The following is a 14383-nucleotide window of genomic DNA, read 5'->3' on the forward strand; positions in this document are numbered from 1 at the left end:
AACTCGGTCCTCGAGAGGCCGGAGTCCTACAGGTTTTGGATGTTTCCCTTCTCCAACACAACTGAAATATTATCAGCTCATCATCAAGCTCTGCATAAGCCTGATAACGATCCTGTTGATTGGAATCAGCTTGTGTTGGAAGAGGGAAACCTCCAAAACCTGCAGGACTCCGATTTTTGCCCACCCCTGTTCTAAGCACTGAGATAATAGCGAACCCCACATTCAGCACTGGAAAGATCAGCATGTAGAGGGCAAGTGTAGTTGCTATCAGCATCAGGCCCACTGGAGTTGAACTGCACAAAGCCTGGCTTATCCGAGGTGATGTGGGAGTTGATCCAGGACTGGTAGTGGGACACTCTTGTATAAACCCCTGGATTATTTGCTCGAGCACAGCCATATCCATAACTGACAATTCCAGACTGGATCCAGATGGAGTCCTGCTCACTCACCATTGGACTTCCTGAATCTCCCTGAGGGTGTGGAAGGAAAGAGTCCCGTTAAAACATCATTTAACATTTTAAAAACCAAGTTGGATATGAAAAGTAGTCTACCTGACAAGCATCTTTCCCTCTTTCTAGAAAACCAGCACAGATCATATTGTCTGTGACTAAACCCACTCCAATTAGGCAGTTGCATTGACTGTTTCCCACAACTGGGACTTCCACTTGTTGTAAGGTTTTAGGGGAGGGGAGAGGAACTATAAGGTACAGTGAACAAATATAATTATGATTTCTTTATATTAGGAATGGATTATGCTACTACCTAAGAAGTCTCTTACCGCCTTCCTGGATCGATCCCCAACCGGTGACCCAGCTATCGGTACCATTGTTAAACACGCTGCTATTGGCCGCTAGGCACACGGGTCTGACGTAGGCGTTGAACTCCACCACAGAGGAGAGTCTGAGCAACGCAATGTCATTCTGAAAAGTGAAACTGTCAAAGAATGGATGCAAAATGATTGCGTCAATAGTCTCGGTCACTTCATTTGGTTCGATGCCCTCTAGGTTCCTTCGACCAAGAGAAACTGACCAACCAAGAGTTCTTGTGCTATGGAGAGAACGCAAAAAGATTAGATGGTCAAATGAGAAGAAATGTGCATGCATGTTTTCAGGTTTGGTGACCCCACCTGGTGAAACAATGGGCAGCAGACAGTACCCACTCTTTGTTGATGAGAGTACCACCGCAAACATGGCTACCAAAACTCTGCACGCTAGCTTGCCAAGGCCAACTTCCTTCGGAAACAACATCTCCTCCAACTATCTTGTGCTTCCGCGATGGTATACCACACACTGAAAACATGCCGTCTCATTATTAAAACTCCGAGTCTCATCACGGGAATGTACGGTGAGCGCGACGCACATTCAGCACTCGATAGGACGGGCACCGGATCTGTGGTTGCAGCCAGACCTTCATTAGCAGAAGGAGGTCGACCAGTACAAATGTAGTCGCTATCAGCATCCAACCCACTGGAGTTGAAGTGCACAAAACCCGGTTGATTCCAGCTGATGTGGGAGTTGATCCAGGATTGGTAGCGGGACACTCTTACATAAACCCCCGGATTTTTGGGTTGGGAACAGCCTAATCCAAAACTGATGATTCCAGACTGGATCCAAAGAGAATCCTGCTCGCTCACCATTGGACCTCCCGCGTCCCCCTGAGGAGTTAAAGAGGAATTTTGAATGCAATATTTTTTTACTTTAAACAAAATCAAGTAGGAAAGGATAAGTAATCAACCTGACAAGCGTCTTTCCCTCCGTCTAGAAAACCCGCACAGATCATATTGTCTGTGACTAAACCCGATCCGATCAGGCAGCTACACTGTCTGTTTCCCAAAACCGGGACTTCCACTTCTTGTAACGTTCCAGGGAAAGGGAGGGGCACTAAACAAGACAATGGCAGCATATTAGGTATAACCATTTTATGTAGAAAAAAAAAAAAAAGTTCACTTCCTCACCTCCTTCCTGGACTGTTGCCCAACCAATGACCCAACTGTCAGTACCATTATTGAACACACTGCTATTGGCAGCCAGACACACGGGTCTTACGTAGTCGGTGAACGTCACCGGCGAGGAGAGTCTGAGCAGAGCGATGTCATTGTCGAAGCTGAACATGTCGAAGTCTGGATGCAAAATGATGGCGCCAACAGTTCGGATCCCTTCATTCGGGTTGTTTCCTTGCAAGTTCTGACGACCCAGAGAAATTTCCCACCCAGAGGTGCTTGTGCTGCAAAGAAATTGCCAAGTGTTAGATGGTGAAAATAGAAGAAATGTCGTCTTGTAGGGTTGACCTACCCGGAAAAACAGTGGGCAGCAGACAGTACCCATTCGTTGTTGATGAGGGTCCCAGCACAAACATGGATGCCCAAACTCTGCAAACTCGCCTGCCAGGGCCAACTTCCTTCTTGAGCATCTCCACCCCTAACAATCTTTGCGTTCAGTGCCGGTCTACCACACACTACGAAAAAAAGAGGTTATGATAAATTCATGAGGTAGAATGTTGATTCATTCAGACAAATCGTTATATTTAGAATCTGAACTTACCATCCAGCTGAGCATGTGACTCTGGGGAAAACATACACATGTGGAAATCATTCCTTGTTCAAAACTGGTCGGTTGACATTAATTACCGGCAAAAAACGTTTAAAGGTAGAGTCCAAAGTTTTGACCGTTTCTGTTTGTAAACTGTTGAAGAAAAGAATCTTTTTCTTCCGCGTGTTCGTTTTCTTTCGGGTAGTGAGAATGTTGGCTATCCGAATGCAGGCTGGAGATCGGTGAACAGTTCCTTCGAAGGTTTTATTTTATAGAATATTCCGGGCACAAGCGAGTTTACAGAACATGGCTGCAGCTTCTCGCAAAGTGTCCCGATTACAGACACTTCAACCTTCTTATACTATCTTGAAGGGCGGTATCACAAAAGCCCCCACCAAACAGCCCACCTGGAGTTCACCGGACATTTTTGACCGTTTCTGTTTGTAAACTGTTGAAGAAAAGAATCTTTTTTTTCCGCGTGTTCGTTTTCTTTCGGGTAGTGAGAATGTTGGTTATCCGAATGCAGGCTGGAGATCGGTGAACAGTTCCTTCGAAGGTTTTATTTTATAGAATATTCCGGACACAAGCGAGTTTACAGAACATGGCTGCAGCTTCTCGCAAAGTGTCCCGATTACAGACACTTCAACCTTCTTATACTATCTTGAAGGGCGGTATCACAAAAGCCCCCACCAAACAGCCCACCTGGAGTTCACCGGACATGAGATAAGACTTTAAAAACATAATTGATTACATTGTTGTGGAAAATAGATGCGGTCCCAGTCATGACGATAAGACTTAAAAAACATCATTGATTACAGACACTTGGCAGAAATTGCGACATCACTCACAAAGACACATCCACAGATATTTTTTTTTCTAATGAAAGAACCGAACGCGATCTTTCATTTTGCTACCCACCATTGCCTTGAAAGATGAGTTAAAATGCTCAAAATCGTCTGCCGCTGCCGAGGTTGGTTTTTTTGGGATAACGTGTGGCAGTAAAATAATTAAATAGCAGAAAACACACTACAATTAGTGACTTCATTTTCAGCAAAATATTAAACCATTCAACTCTATATTTTGATGATTTAAAAAACACATATGAACTGGTGTTACACCGTATAAAAAAAAATACAGAAATTTTAAATCACAACAGTAGCTATATTATTTTGTCAAGAATAATATCCAGAATAAACCACAATAAATTGCGCAATTTTTTTTTTGTAAAACCTCTTAAAACTGAAAAACACTTTCAATGTACTCGAAATTATTAATTACCAAATATTTCATTTTATATCATATATATATATAAAGGATTACTAAAAATTAGTATTTTCAAAGTTAAAGCTTTAAAACATTAACTCTGAGTTAAAAAGCTGGTTTTAAAGCTTTAAATCTGGAGATAAACTGAGTTAAAGTTTGAACTTTGACAGCATCTACTAAAAATTAATTTATAGCCCTCATAATACAATAAAAGCTGTTTAAAAAAAAAAAGGTTGTCCAAAGGATTAATTTATAGTGTATGAGTATAATAAGCATGCACAAATCCAGAATTTCACAAAAAATGTGTGACTTACTTGCAGTTAAAAAGCTGAGCAGAGCCATCATGACGTTGAGCCATTTCCTGCACGCCATTGTGAAAATGCTCAAATTTGCTTCACTTGAAGTCATCTTCAGTAGACATGTCACCTGCTATGAGCTGGGCCCCTCCCTAATGCACAACCCCCCCCCGCGATGACACCATTTTGATCACTTACCTTCCTTTTAAATGCCAAATGCTTGAAGTAAATACTGCAAATACTTGACTTTTTTTCTGTCAAGAAAGAATGCGCATCCTTCAAGCCATTTGAAAATTGTAGTTGTTGACTATCTACTGACATGTCAATAAAGTCTCACAATCGCATCCTTCTCTCCATGGGTGTGCGTACACTCACAGCGAACAACGAGGCGCTCTAAAGTAGCCACACCAGCACGGAGCGCCGGTCCACACGTTGGCTATCAAGTTGTTTTTATTTTTTCCTCCCTCCAAATTCTTTCATCTTTTTTTTCCCGCGGGGCTTTTCAATGCCGTGACAACGAGGCGCTCTAAAGTCACGTTAAAATGACTTGTATAGCCTTGAATCGCGTAAGAGGCCCACAGTTGACAAAGATCGGAAGGAAAAACTCTAAACTACATTTGAGGAAGATTTATTTTCAGGGTGTAGTCCAGGCAACTGTTTTAGCTCAATAAATATATAAATAAATAAATACACAAATAAAATAGCCATTGAATGCTTGCAATCATATACAAATACATTTTGCTAGGGTTTGAACTGGTTCACATTTGGAATCACATTTTGTCTTAACTTTTTACCTTCTCTTTTTTACCTTTCTCTCTTTTTTCTTTTTTTTTTTTCTTATGGTCGGCATCACTGTGAAAACAACAATGCTGATGTGCAAATTGCATGTGAGGCAGCAACCGGTTTTGTGTAAGAAAAATTATTTTTAGCTGAGAAGAAAATGCAGACAGACCTCTCCAAGTTATTTTTCACCAAGTCAAGAATGTCAAAATTTCGTTTGGGGGCATTTGCATTTTTTTCACACAGTGGTGGGGAAGCTATGAGAGCATTTGATCCTGCCCGCCAAGCAAGTCTGGAAACAAAATACAACACAGAAGAAGTTATATTAGACATTTAACAAACCGACGCTCATAACATAAAACGTATATTTGGTTATTTGCATTATGTATTTTTTCCATTCACTGAGTATTATCGCCCTTTGAGTAAAAACTTTTTTTTTTTTTTTTTTAAAAAGCTACACACTTCTAATTTGAATATGGGTCTAAAATTTGACCATTTATTTTTATAATATTTTCTGATGTTTTCAATAAAAACGTTACGGGTTTTAACACTTCAAGCGAAGCTTTGAAGATGATGATGCAATGTTAATGGTTGAAAAAAAAAATGCAGCTTTTGGGTTACTTGAAAAGTGACCATTTTGGAGGTACAAAGTAGTTGCTGTGCATCATTTTTTTTGTTTGGGGTGAATATAGCAGTATGTAAAAAAATAAATAAAATAAAATAAAAAAAAGACATGATTAAACACACAAGAAACATCACAGTTTAAAAAAAAAATCAAGGCTGTACCGCATTGTGGGTGCAGCCGACAAACAAAAACTTGCTTGGGTGCATTCTGGTGTTAAATCTTAGCGAAGTCCCTCATAATTATTGGTGCTGCTTTAAATTTTAGTGTGTGTGTGTGTATTAGCACACACGTGTACTTTACACACTGCATTTCAGACTTGTCTCCAATACATCCCACTACACACATTATAGTATGGTGGCCCTCAAGGGGTCAATCATAACAGTATGTGTAATCAGTATGGGTTATTGGTGAGTTCATTTCCCCTCAGAATCAACAGGGGAATTAAGTATGGGTCGGTTCACAATTAAGGTGCCACTTAAGTCTATAATTATTCTCATTTCGTTTTGATCATTGGACATGTTGGTTTTTTTCCAATCTCAAAACAATCCTTACTAAAAGTGAGTCGTTAGTTGTTGCGAATACTGCCTTCGGGGCTTTGGCGCCATCTTGTGGTATTTTAGGGTATTACAAAAACAGCACACCAAAAAAATACAAAACGGGAGTTTTTCAGCAGCTGAGATTAGGTTGCACAAGAAAAATGTGAATCCATGTTTAAGTGTAATTTTCATTTCGTTTAATCTTCTGCTGTGATTTTTAAGATTGGTTTGAGTATTGCGTAATTCACACAAAACAAAATAACATCCGTCAACTTTATTATTCAACACTGGAATGTTTAAATCAAATGCATGAGGACAGGTGACAAATGTTTTTTTTTAAAACAGATGACTGAAAAAGTGAGATAAATCCTGTTTTTCTTAAAAAGTCTCAGCAGGAGTAAATAAGGCAGTAACACCAGAGATCTTACTTTGAGCCAGGAGAGAGAGCGAAAGGTGTTGAATGTAACACCTTTTTTTTTTTCCTGGAATGATTATTATCTTGCCTTCTTCTTCTTCCCTTCAATTGCACTTTTTCGCTTGAGGTTGGTGTAGAGCAAGGCAAAGTTGACGATGTATGTCGACACGCACACCATACAGAAATCTCCCAGGACAAAAGCCAGAATCGAGGCGAGGTAGAACGAGCCAGCCACTGATACCCAGGAGGAGAGCACCAAGATGAGAGCGGCCTTTTTGGACAGGGAAAAACCTGTACAAAAAAAAAAAAAAAAACACATGAAGATGTCATTTTGGGAAAAATTGTCTCAAATAAATGTTCGTATTTTTGGAAAAGCGCATGCCAGCAAAGGAAAGAAAAAAAAAAGAGCATAACATTCCCTTCTATACAAACTATCGGACACTGAATTCAACTGGAATGCCGACCAACATTCCGGTTTGCGCTTTTTGTTGTTGTTTACAACCACACACAATATCTGTACTCTGTCATTTGGAGAAGGCAAACCAACCCAGGCCAAGCTGCAGCGTGTAAAATATGATTCCAAGAATACTGTTAGGCTGGTTCAGAGGGCTATCTTGGGCAACAAAGAACTGGACCAAGCCAAAACCACGTCCCCATCTGTAAAAAGATAAATGAATAGACATATTTTAAAAAATATTGCATACAAAATGAAGTCATAGCTAGGTATAGAATATGAAGATAGCTACATTGTATAGCTAAATAAAGATACCTAGCTAAAGACAGCAAGATAGCTAGATGGATAACTTACGAGCTAGTAAAAAAAAAAAAAATCATATAGATCCTAATTTTGAATATTTGGTGGGGGTGACAAGAGTACCACGCATGATTTGAATTAAGGTGAAATGTCCTCCATGAGAGTGGGGGCTGTAAAACGTGGCACTGAAATGGGGAGGCGGATTCCGGCCACAAGAGGCCATTGAGCTAAACCTCCAACATATTCAACCTCACATTGGCCCGTGGCCACATTCTATTCTTGTAATACGTGATCAAGTGCAATAGAAACAACAAACAACACCTTGATGTGAAAACTTTGGAGCAGCTGACAGACTCTCCCAGGTCGCACATCGCTCTGTACTCGGGGTCGTGCTCGCGAGACAATTCCACGTGGAGCGCGTACACTGACAAAATCAAACCAAAGATACACAAAAGCACGCGCACTGTCCTCTCCCACTTGGGCATGCCTTCTGTTGCTGCTGCCATGTCTAAATCCACGCAAAAACGAAGTTCACTGCTTCAGCAGCAGGGAAGAAAATGATGTAAACGTGGGCTGGGATGTGTTCGTCCACATAATTCGCTTGCTGATTGGCTCTTGGGGTTTAAGCCCCGTCTTTTCGCTTGTTGGTTGGCTCTTGTGGTTTAAGCCCCGCCTTTTCGCTTGTTGATTGGCTCTAGGGTTCTGGCCCATCCTTTCATTGGTTTGCCAGATTTTGGACCTGACCAGTGGACAACAGTGGCGTAATGCTGTTTATCTAGTGAGATACAAGTTATGTCAACACTAAAGTGTAAATACAACTCGTTCAAATACAACCATCGTTCAATAAAAATATTTTAAATTTATATTACAGATTTAGTCCATTCCACATCGAAAGCCATTTGGGGATTTAAATAATTTTCAGATGTTCTTTTTCGACAATTATTCGAAAAAGCAGTGTAGTGTGCAGTGATCACTACTAGGAGACAAAGTAGTAGCCATCCAAAATAATTGAGCTTGGAAATGTATTGGAAACATCCGTGTTATCAAATACGGTGCAACTGTGAAATCAATTGGAGTAGCAAGAATGTTTACTTAATTTTGTGTTTAGTGCTGCCATTGGGCATTTAATTATTTAGCTACTTGTACTTTTCTGTTGTGGTTTACCCAAACCAAACTAGAAACAGTTCCATTGTTATTTAATTGTCAAATAAAACTATCGAATGAGAGTGGTTACCCCGCCTTCCCTGTTCCCATTGGAGAGTGTAGCATGGCTCACAAAGCATTGATTGGCTCCTCACAAGCCAATCATAATGCCACGAGAGTTTTTTTCCCCCCTCCCCAGCACCGGACAGACACGCACAACTTTTGCCTTCGACGTGATGCTATCCTTTGAAAACAAAACAAAACAATCCTTTACTTTATCAACGATTTTCTGCAGCGACAACGATGCGATTTTAAATCAGGCTGTACTGTTGTGGTTTAAAGTCATAAAATCGCCCATGTCGCAAAACAGGGCGAAGGCGGTCGCGTTGAGCGCAGGAGTGTACTTTTTTGTCCAACAGATGGCGGTCGTGCAACTTGATGGCTGGCGACCGCCGCGAAGGGACGCAGAAGAAGAAGACAAAGACAAGGAAACGACAGACAAAAACAAGACAACAGACATGTTACCGAGGGATTAAAAGGGTCAATTAACTGACGTTTGGGCGAGCTCGCAAGGTGAACGACCGCTCCATGACGCTTAAACACACCTCTTCGATTGATTATATTTATTAAAAACAAAAACAACAGTGACTTACATGATTTCACGTTGACTAGTCTACGCCCCTGCCATGAGAGATGGGGAGATACTGCACTGTTGGACGATTCAATCTTTGGCTTGTTCTTAAGCATTACATTGGAACAATAATTTGTCGTTTTACTTCATTTGCTTGCACGGGGATTTCAGTTTCGAGAGCGTGCTGTATGTGAAGGCGCGTCCCTCACTGCTGTCAATGAATACCCGATCAGCGTGACCAGTCTGTCATTTCACTGAGCAAAGTTGCTTATTGAGGCCAAGAAGGGCACTTGCTCGAAAGCAGTTACCCATAGGCACATATTTTACACTTACTCACTGCACACCACCAAACCAAAAATGTCATAATGTATATATCATGAAATGATCTCGTCTCAATGTACTCACAAATCTACTTGATGTGAAATATGCAATCTCAACAATTAAGTCAAATAAAAGATGCCAGTAATCCACATTTTACCTCTGATCACAACGTATCCCTCTCATTTCCGCAGAGATATGTCATCTGAGGAGCATGGGGATGGTCAAAACTGTCAACCTGTGGCCGTGGCGTCTGAAAGAATGACGACCGGAAAAGGCGACGACAACCAGCATGCGGTCAAGTCGATGAGTGGCAGCACAGATTCCAGCACAACTGCCAAAAACTTGGCCTTGCTTAAAAAGCACTCGTTGGATGTGAAGTTTGATGTGGGCGAGGAGTACGATGTCATTGAGACCATCGGGACCGGTGCCTATGGCGTCGTGTCATCTGCCAGGAGACGAGATAATGGTAGGGTTGATTTGATTTGAAATGTATTTTGTGTGTACAGTGAGTAACTCATTTATACCAGAAGGATAGGTTCAACCAACTTTTATAAGTTAGGTCTTTACCTACAGTTCTACAAATGAGAGGCCAAACACGCTTGCTTTAGATTATTTGTCACTCCCAGTGGAAGCTTACTGTAAAACTGACATAAAACAAGAGGTAATTAATCAGTGTGTATAAACACTGGAATGTTCAACCAAATCAGAGTAAAATTATATCACTGGCATATAGTCAATTTGCCTGTATACTGTACAAATTCACAAATTAAAAATCATCAAGGTTTCAACTTTACCACAAGCTCATTGACATTTGTGCTGTCAGAAAGGTGTGCAATCCTGTATTCACTTTTTTTTTTATATGTACCTCAGGCCAGCAGGTGGCGATAAAGAAGATCGCCAACGCCTTTGAAGTGGTGACAAACGCCAAGCGCACCTTGAGGGAACTGAAAATTCTCAAGCATTTCAAGCATGACAACATCATCGCCATCAAAGACATCCTGCAGCCTAACCTTCCTCACTCAGCCTTCAAGTCTGTGTATGTACTGTTATTCTGACACAAATGCGCAAGGATGTACATTTGCAGAGGTGGCAAAAGTACTCATACTTAAGTAGAAGTACAGATATCTTTCCACGTTGCTCATTCCTTTGTGCTTGTTAAAGTTACAAGTACTGATTCAACTCCTTAAGTTAAAAAAAAAGACTTAAATACAGTACCAGCTTTCATAACCTGGCACAGTGATAAACCTTTTCCGTTCATAGTGCTTGTACCAAAAATGTGGGAAAAATTAGCTAGCATTAGCTTGGCCTTATGCCATCAAAACACATTTCCATAGCTTTGCTAATATTTTGAGCTAGCTAACAAAAAATGCTAAATTAGCTCCTGATGACAACTAAACTCATTGTTAATGTTACCTGGTTAATGCTGCTCCTGTAAATATTTCCCACCCTTCAAGATCCAAGATCTCAAATCACTCAAGATTCTCTGTTTACATCCTTATTTCGTCATTCGGAGGCTGGAAAAAAAAATAGTATTCTGAGAAAGTAATGAGTAGAAAGTATATAAATCTCTTTTCAAAAGTCATCAGATAAAAAAAAAAAACCTGTACAGATGCCTCTAGTTTATTACTTCCAACCACTGTAAATTTGCACTTTTCACTTTCTAGTGTTAGATTAAATGGCTCTGGTTCACTCCCTCTTATTTGTTTTTGCAGGTATGTGGTGCTGGACCTCATGGAGAGTGACTTGCATCAGATCATCCACTCAGCCCAAGCGCTCACCCCGGAGCACACTCGCTACTTCCTGTACCAGCTCCTCCGCGGCCTTAAGTACGTGCACTCTGCCAACGTCATCCACCGGGACCTCAAGCCCTCCAACTTGCTGGTGAACGAGAACTGCGAGCTCAAAATCGGCGACTTCGGCATGGCCAGGGGTCTGAGCTCCCACCCCGAGGAATCGCACTCCTTCATGACCGAATATGTGGCGACCCGGTGGTATCGAGCCCCCGAGCTGTTGCTGTCGCTGAATCACTATACTTTGGCTATCGACATGTGGTCCGTGGGCTGCATCTTTGCCGAAATGTTGGGGCGGAAGCAGATTTTTCCCGGCAAGCACTACGTCCACCAGCTTCAGTTGATTTTGTCCGTGTTGGGCACCCCTCCCAAGGGGCTCATCGGCGCTATTAGAGCCGACAGGGTGCGCTCGTACGTTCAAAGTCTTCCGTCCCAATCTGCTGTGCCCTTAGCCAAACTTTACCCCCAAGCTGAGCTGGGAGCTTTGGACCTGCTTGCGTCCATGCTCCGCTTTGACCCACGTGAGCGAATCAGTGTGACCCAAGCACTGGAGCACCCGTACCTGGGCAAGTACCACGATCCCGACGACGAGCCCATCTGCGTGCCGGCGTTCGACTTTGAATTTGACAAGCTTACGATGAGCAAGGAGCAGATCAAAGAGGAAATTCTGATGGAGATCCAGGACTTTCATAGGAACAAGCAGGGCTCACGTCAGAGGCTTCAGTTCCGGCCCTTGGTGAGGGCGAATGGCGGCGGCGGCGGAGGAGGAGGAGCCGCGTCGCAAAGCAGTCAGTGTGTTGCTCAGGTTTCCTCGACCAGCTTAAGCGAGTCCACAAATGTTCCTGGCAAACAGAACCCGAGATCCTCACAATCAAGAGAGACGACATCAACACAGAAACGAGTACCAGCCGAGGTGAACCGTACATTCGCGAATCAAATGGACACGTGCAACAAAGATGCTCTCAGTTTACCGGGCCTCGGGAAAAGCGAAAGCGGCCCGGTTGACGTGGACATGCCCAGCGCCAACTCGGACAGCGGCCAGCCGGAGACCATCGATTTAACCACGCCCGTGTCCAGTCACGACGCCGAACCGATGCGGGACAGCGAAGGGCAGGAAAGGCGGCCTCCTTCCTCCATTACAACTTTACCCAATACTGTGCCTTCTCTGTCGCTGTCGGCTGCCCAAGCTCAGTCGCTGTCCCAAAGCCTCTCACAGTCCCTGGCGACGAACCAGAAGCCTCCCCAGGGTGCCTCGGAGGGGCCCAGGAAAGATGGGGCGATATCGGAAGACACCAAAGCAGCTCTGAAAGCAGCTTTATTCCGAAATAAAGCCAGGGGTGGTATGTTTTTATTCCTTTCCTTTGAAAGTGTTTTTTTTTTTTTTTTATTGTCACGAAACAGGTAGAATGTTTGCACAAAATACTACATTATGGCCACAATAGGCTCAATTGTGGCCACAAAATAGGTATAATATGCGCACAAAATATAAATTTGTGGCCACATAGTAGTTTGTGACATTGAAATGGGAGTGACGTGCGTACCATCAACAACTTTACAATTTCTATCCAGATGGAGGTGTCGCTGCACTGGGGACAGAGGCGGCCACTGGAGGAGGAGGAACATCGTCGGCCGTTTCCAATCCGGAGTCACGGCGCCCCGTCACCGCTCAGGAGCGCCAGCGAGAGCGTGAGGAGAAAAGGCGGAAGAGGCAGGAGCGAGCCAGGGAGAGGGAGAAGAAACTGAAGGAGAAAGAGAGACGGGAGGGAAGGCCCGGGGACTCGCTGGGCGGGGTCCTGCTGAGCGATAACGACAAGAGTCTCTTGCAGCGCTGGACGAAGATGATGGACAGCCGCAATGACAAATCCCACACGCCGAATTGCGAAGGAGGGACAAATAAAGACTTTAATGTGAATGCTGTTGTGGGCGATAACGTTCAAGGATCACCCAACAGTAACAAACCTGAAAGGGAAACAACTAAGTTTCAGTCTCACGAGCAGCTAATCTCTCACATCCGAGCCAGTCAGTCCGGTTTGCTTCACCCTGCCGGCAAAAACCAGCAATTACTCTTTTCAATGAGCCAAAAGAAACCAGCAGATATTGTCCTCGCTGTAAGCGGCTGCGTGGACTTGATGGCCGTCTCGGGAGGCTTTGTTAAGAACAACGCGCTCAAACCTCACGACGAGAGCAGCGGCCCGTGCGGGTTCAACTGCTTCGGTAATTGGAGCGGACAGCAATTAGAGAGCAGGCCATCACAACATGCAAAATCGCACAGGACGCCGCCACAGCAGAACTTCCTCCCGACGCAAAGTCAAGCCTTAGCCAACTCGCAGACGCAGCTGCTCCCACTGGAGACTTTTTTGACCAAAGGCCCGACCCCACTTAGCACCAGCGACGCCAACGGGGAAATCGGCGGCCACAATCACCTCAACCATCACGTCGCGCCCTCGGCCGCTAACGCCGGGCCCGCGGAGAAGCTGTGTTCCTCCGGCGGCGACAAATCGAGGCCGCCGATGCCAAACCCCATCTGCGGGGCTTTAGGGGTCCCCTCGCAGGGTCATCCCAGTTTGGGGTTCACAGATACGGTAGAGCAGGGCCCCTCCATCGCCCCTGACATCCACACAGTAACACTACAGCTCTCCAAGTCTCAGGTGTGTTTCACTCGGGGAGGGGGGGGGGGGGGGGCAGCTCAGTAGGTCAAAGGTGAATTTAATGAGTGTGTTCTGCCTTCTCAGGTTGAGGACGTGTTGCCCCCGGTGTTCTCGGTTACCCCGAAAGGCAGCGGGGCGGGCTATGGCGTGGGCTTCGACCTGGACGATCTTCTAACCCAGTCGCTCACGGAGCTGCAACACTGCGACCGAGACAGGTGAGCTCCCGAATCCTTGCTGAACGCTACTCACAAAAATGTTTGGGATTCAGGTAAAATTGCAGGTGTAACCTAAAAATGCCTCCGGTAGTTACGACTCTGCCCCGCTGTCGGCCTCGCTCTTATCCGATTGGAGCGAGGTTCACCGGATGACTCCGGCCGACTTGGAATCGCTGCAGCAGGAGCTCCAGCTTGGTTCTCCCATGATCCTCTCTGATTCCATTCCACCCGATGCCTGACTGAGTGCCCGCGCGCACGTTTGAATGTATTTTTTTTTTTTTGACTGAATGTTTATTTCTATGAACTGCATTATTACGTGGTTTATTTTTTATGTTGGTCTCCTAGACCTAAAAACACAAAATCAACTGTGAGCCTGTGAATGTTAATAAATGATTAAAATTTAAGTTTTCTATTTAAAAAAAAAAAGAAGTCTTTTTT

At 43.8% G+C, this 14383-nt stretch overlaps 3 protein-coding genes across 3 annotated transcripts; 1 reads left to right on the top strand and 2 right to left on the bottom strand.

Annotated features, from left to right (window-relative positions):
• Positions 1–191: 191 nt before the first annotated feature.
• Positions 192–4163, bottom strand: LOC144038782 (transmembrane protease serine 9-like). The gene is made up of 10 exons (XM_077551521.1): positions 4106–4163; positions 2541–2561; positions 2292–2454; positions 1955–2223; positions 1735–1880; positions 1360–1654; positions 1127–1304; positions 779–1047; positions 552–697; positions 192–470 (listed from the first exon to the last, which is right to left on the bottom strand). Exons 1-10 carry the CDS (start codon positions 4161–4163, stop codon positions 192–194), a joined length of 1824 nt encoding a protein of 607 aa, XP_077407647.1.
• Positions 4164–6202: 2039 nt separating this feature from the next.
• Positions 6203–7778, bottom strand: vkorc1 (vitamin K epoxide reductase complex, subunit 1). Its single transcript, XM_077550703.1, has 3 exons — positions 7519–7778; positions 6991–7100; positions 6203–6734 (listed from the first exon to the last, which is right to left on the bottom strand). The coding sequence occupies exons 1-3, from the start codon at positions 7701–7703 to the stop codon at positions 6523–6525; spliced, it is 507 nt and encodes a 168-aa protein (XP_077406829.1). The 5' UTR covers positions 7704–7778; the 3' UTR covers positions 6203–6522.
• Positions 7779–8556: 778 nt separating this feature from the next.
• Positions 8557–14372, top strand: mapk7 (mitogen-activated protein kinase 7). Its single transcript, XM_077550648.1, has 7 exons — positions 8557–8913; positions 9484–9758; positions 10163–10328; positions 11005–12422; positions 12652–13730; positions 13815–13945; positions 14037–14372. Exons 2-7 carry the CDS (start codon positions 9488–9490, stop codon positions 14182–14184), a joined length of 3213 nt encoding a protein of 1070 aa, XP_077406774.1. The 5' UTR covers positions 8557–8913; positions 9484–9487; the 3' UTR covers positions 14185–14372.
• Positions 14373–14383: the final 11 nt, after the last annotated feature.

The sequence above is a fragment of the Vanacampus margaritifer genome, chromosome 18 (assembly GCF_051991255.1).
Source record: "Vanacampus margaritifer isolate UIUO_Vmar chromosome 18, RoL_Vmar_1.0, whole genome shotgun sequence".
In the NCBI taxonomy this organism is placed as follows: domain Eukaryota; kingdom Metazoa; phylum Chordata; class Actinopteri; order Syngnathiformes; family Syngnathidae; genus Vanacampus; species Vanacampus margaritifer.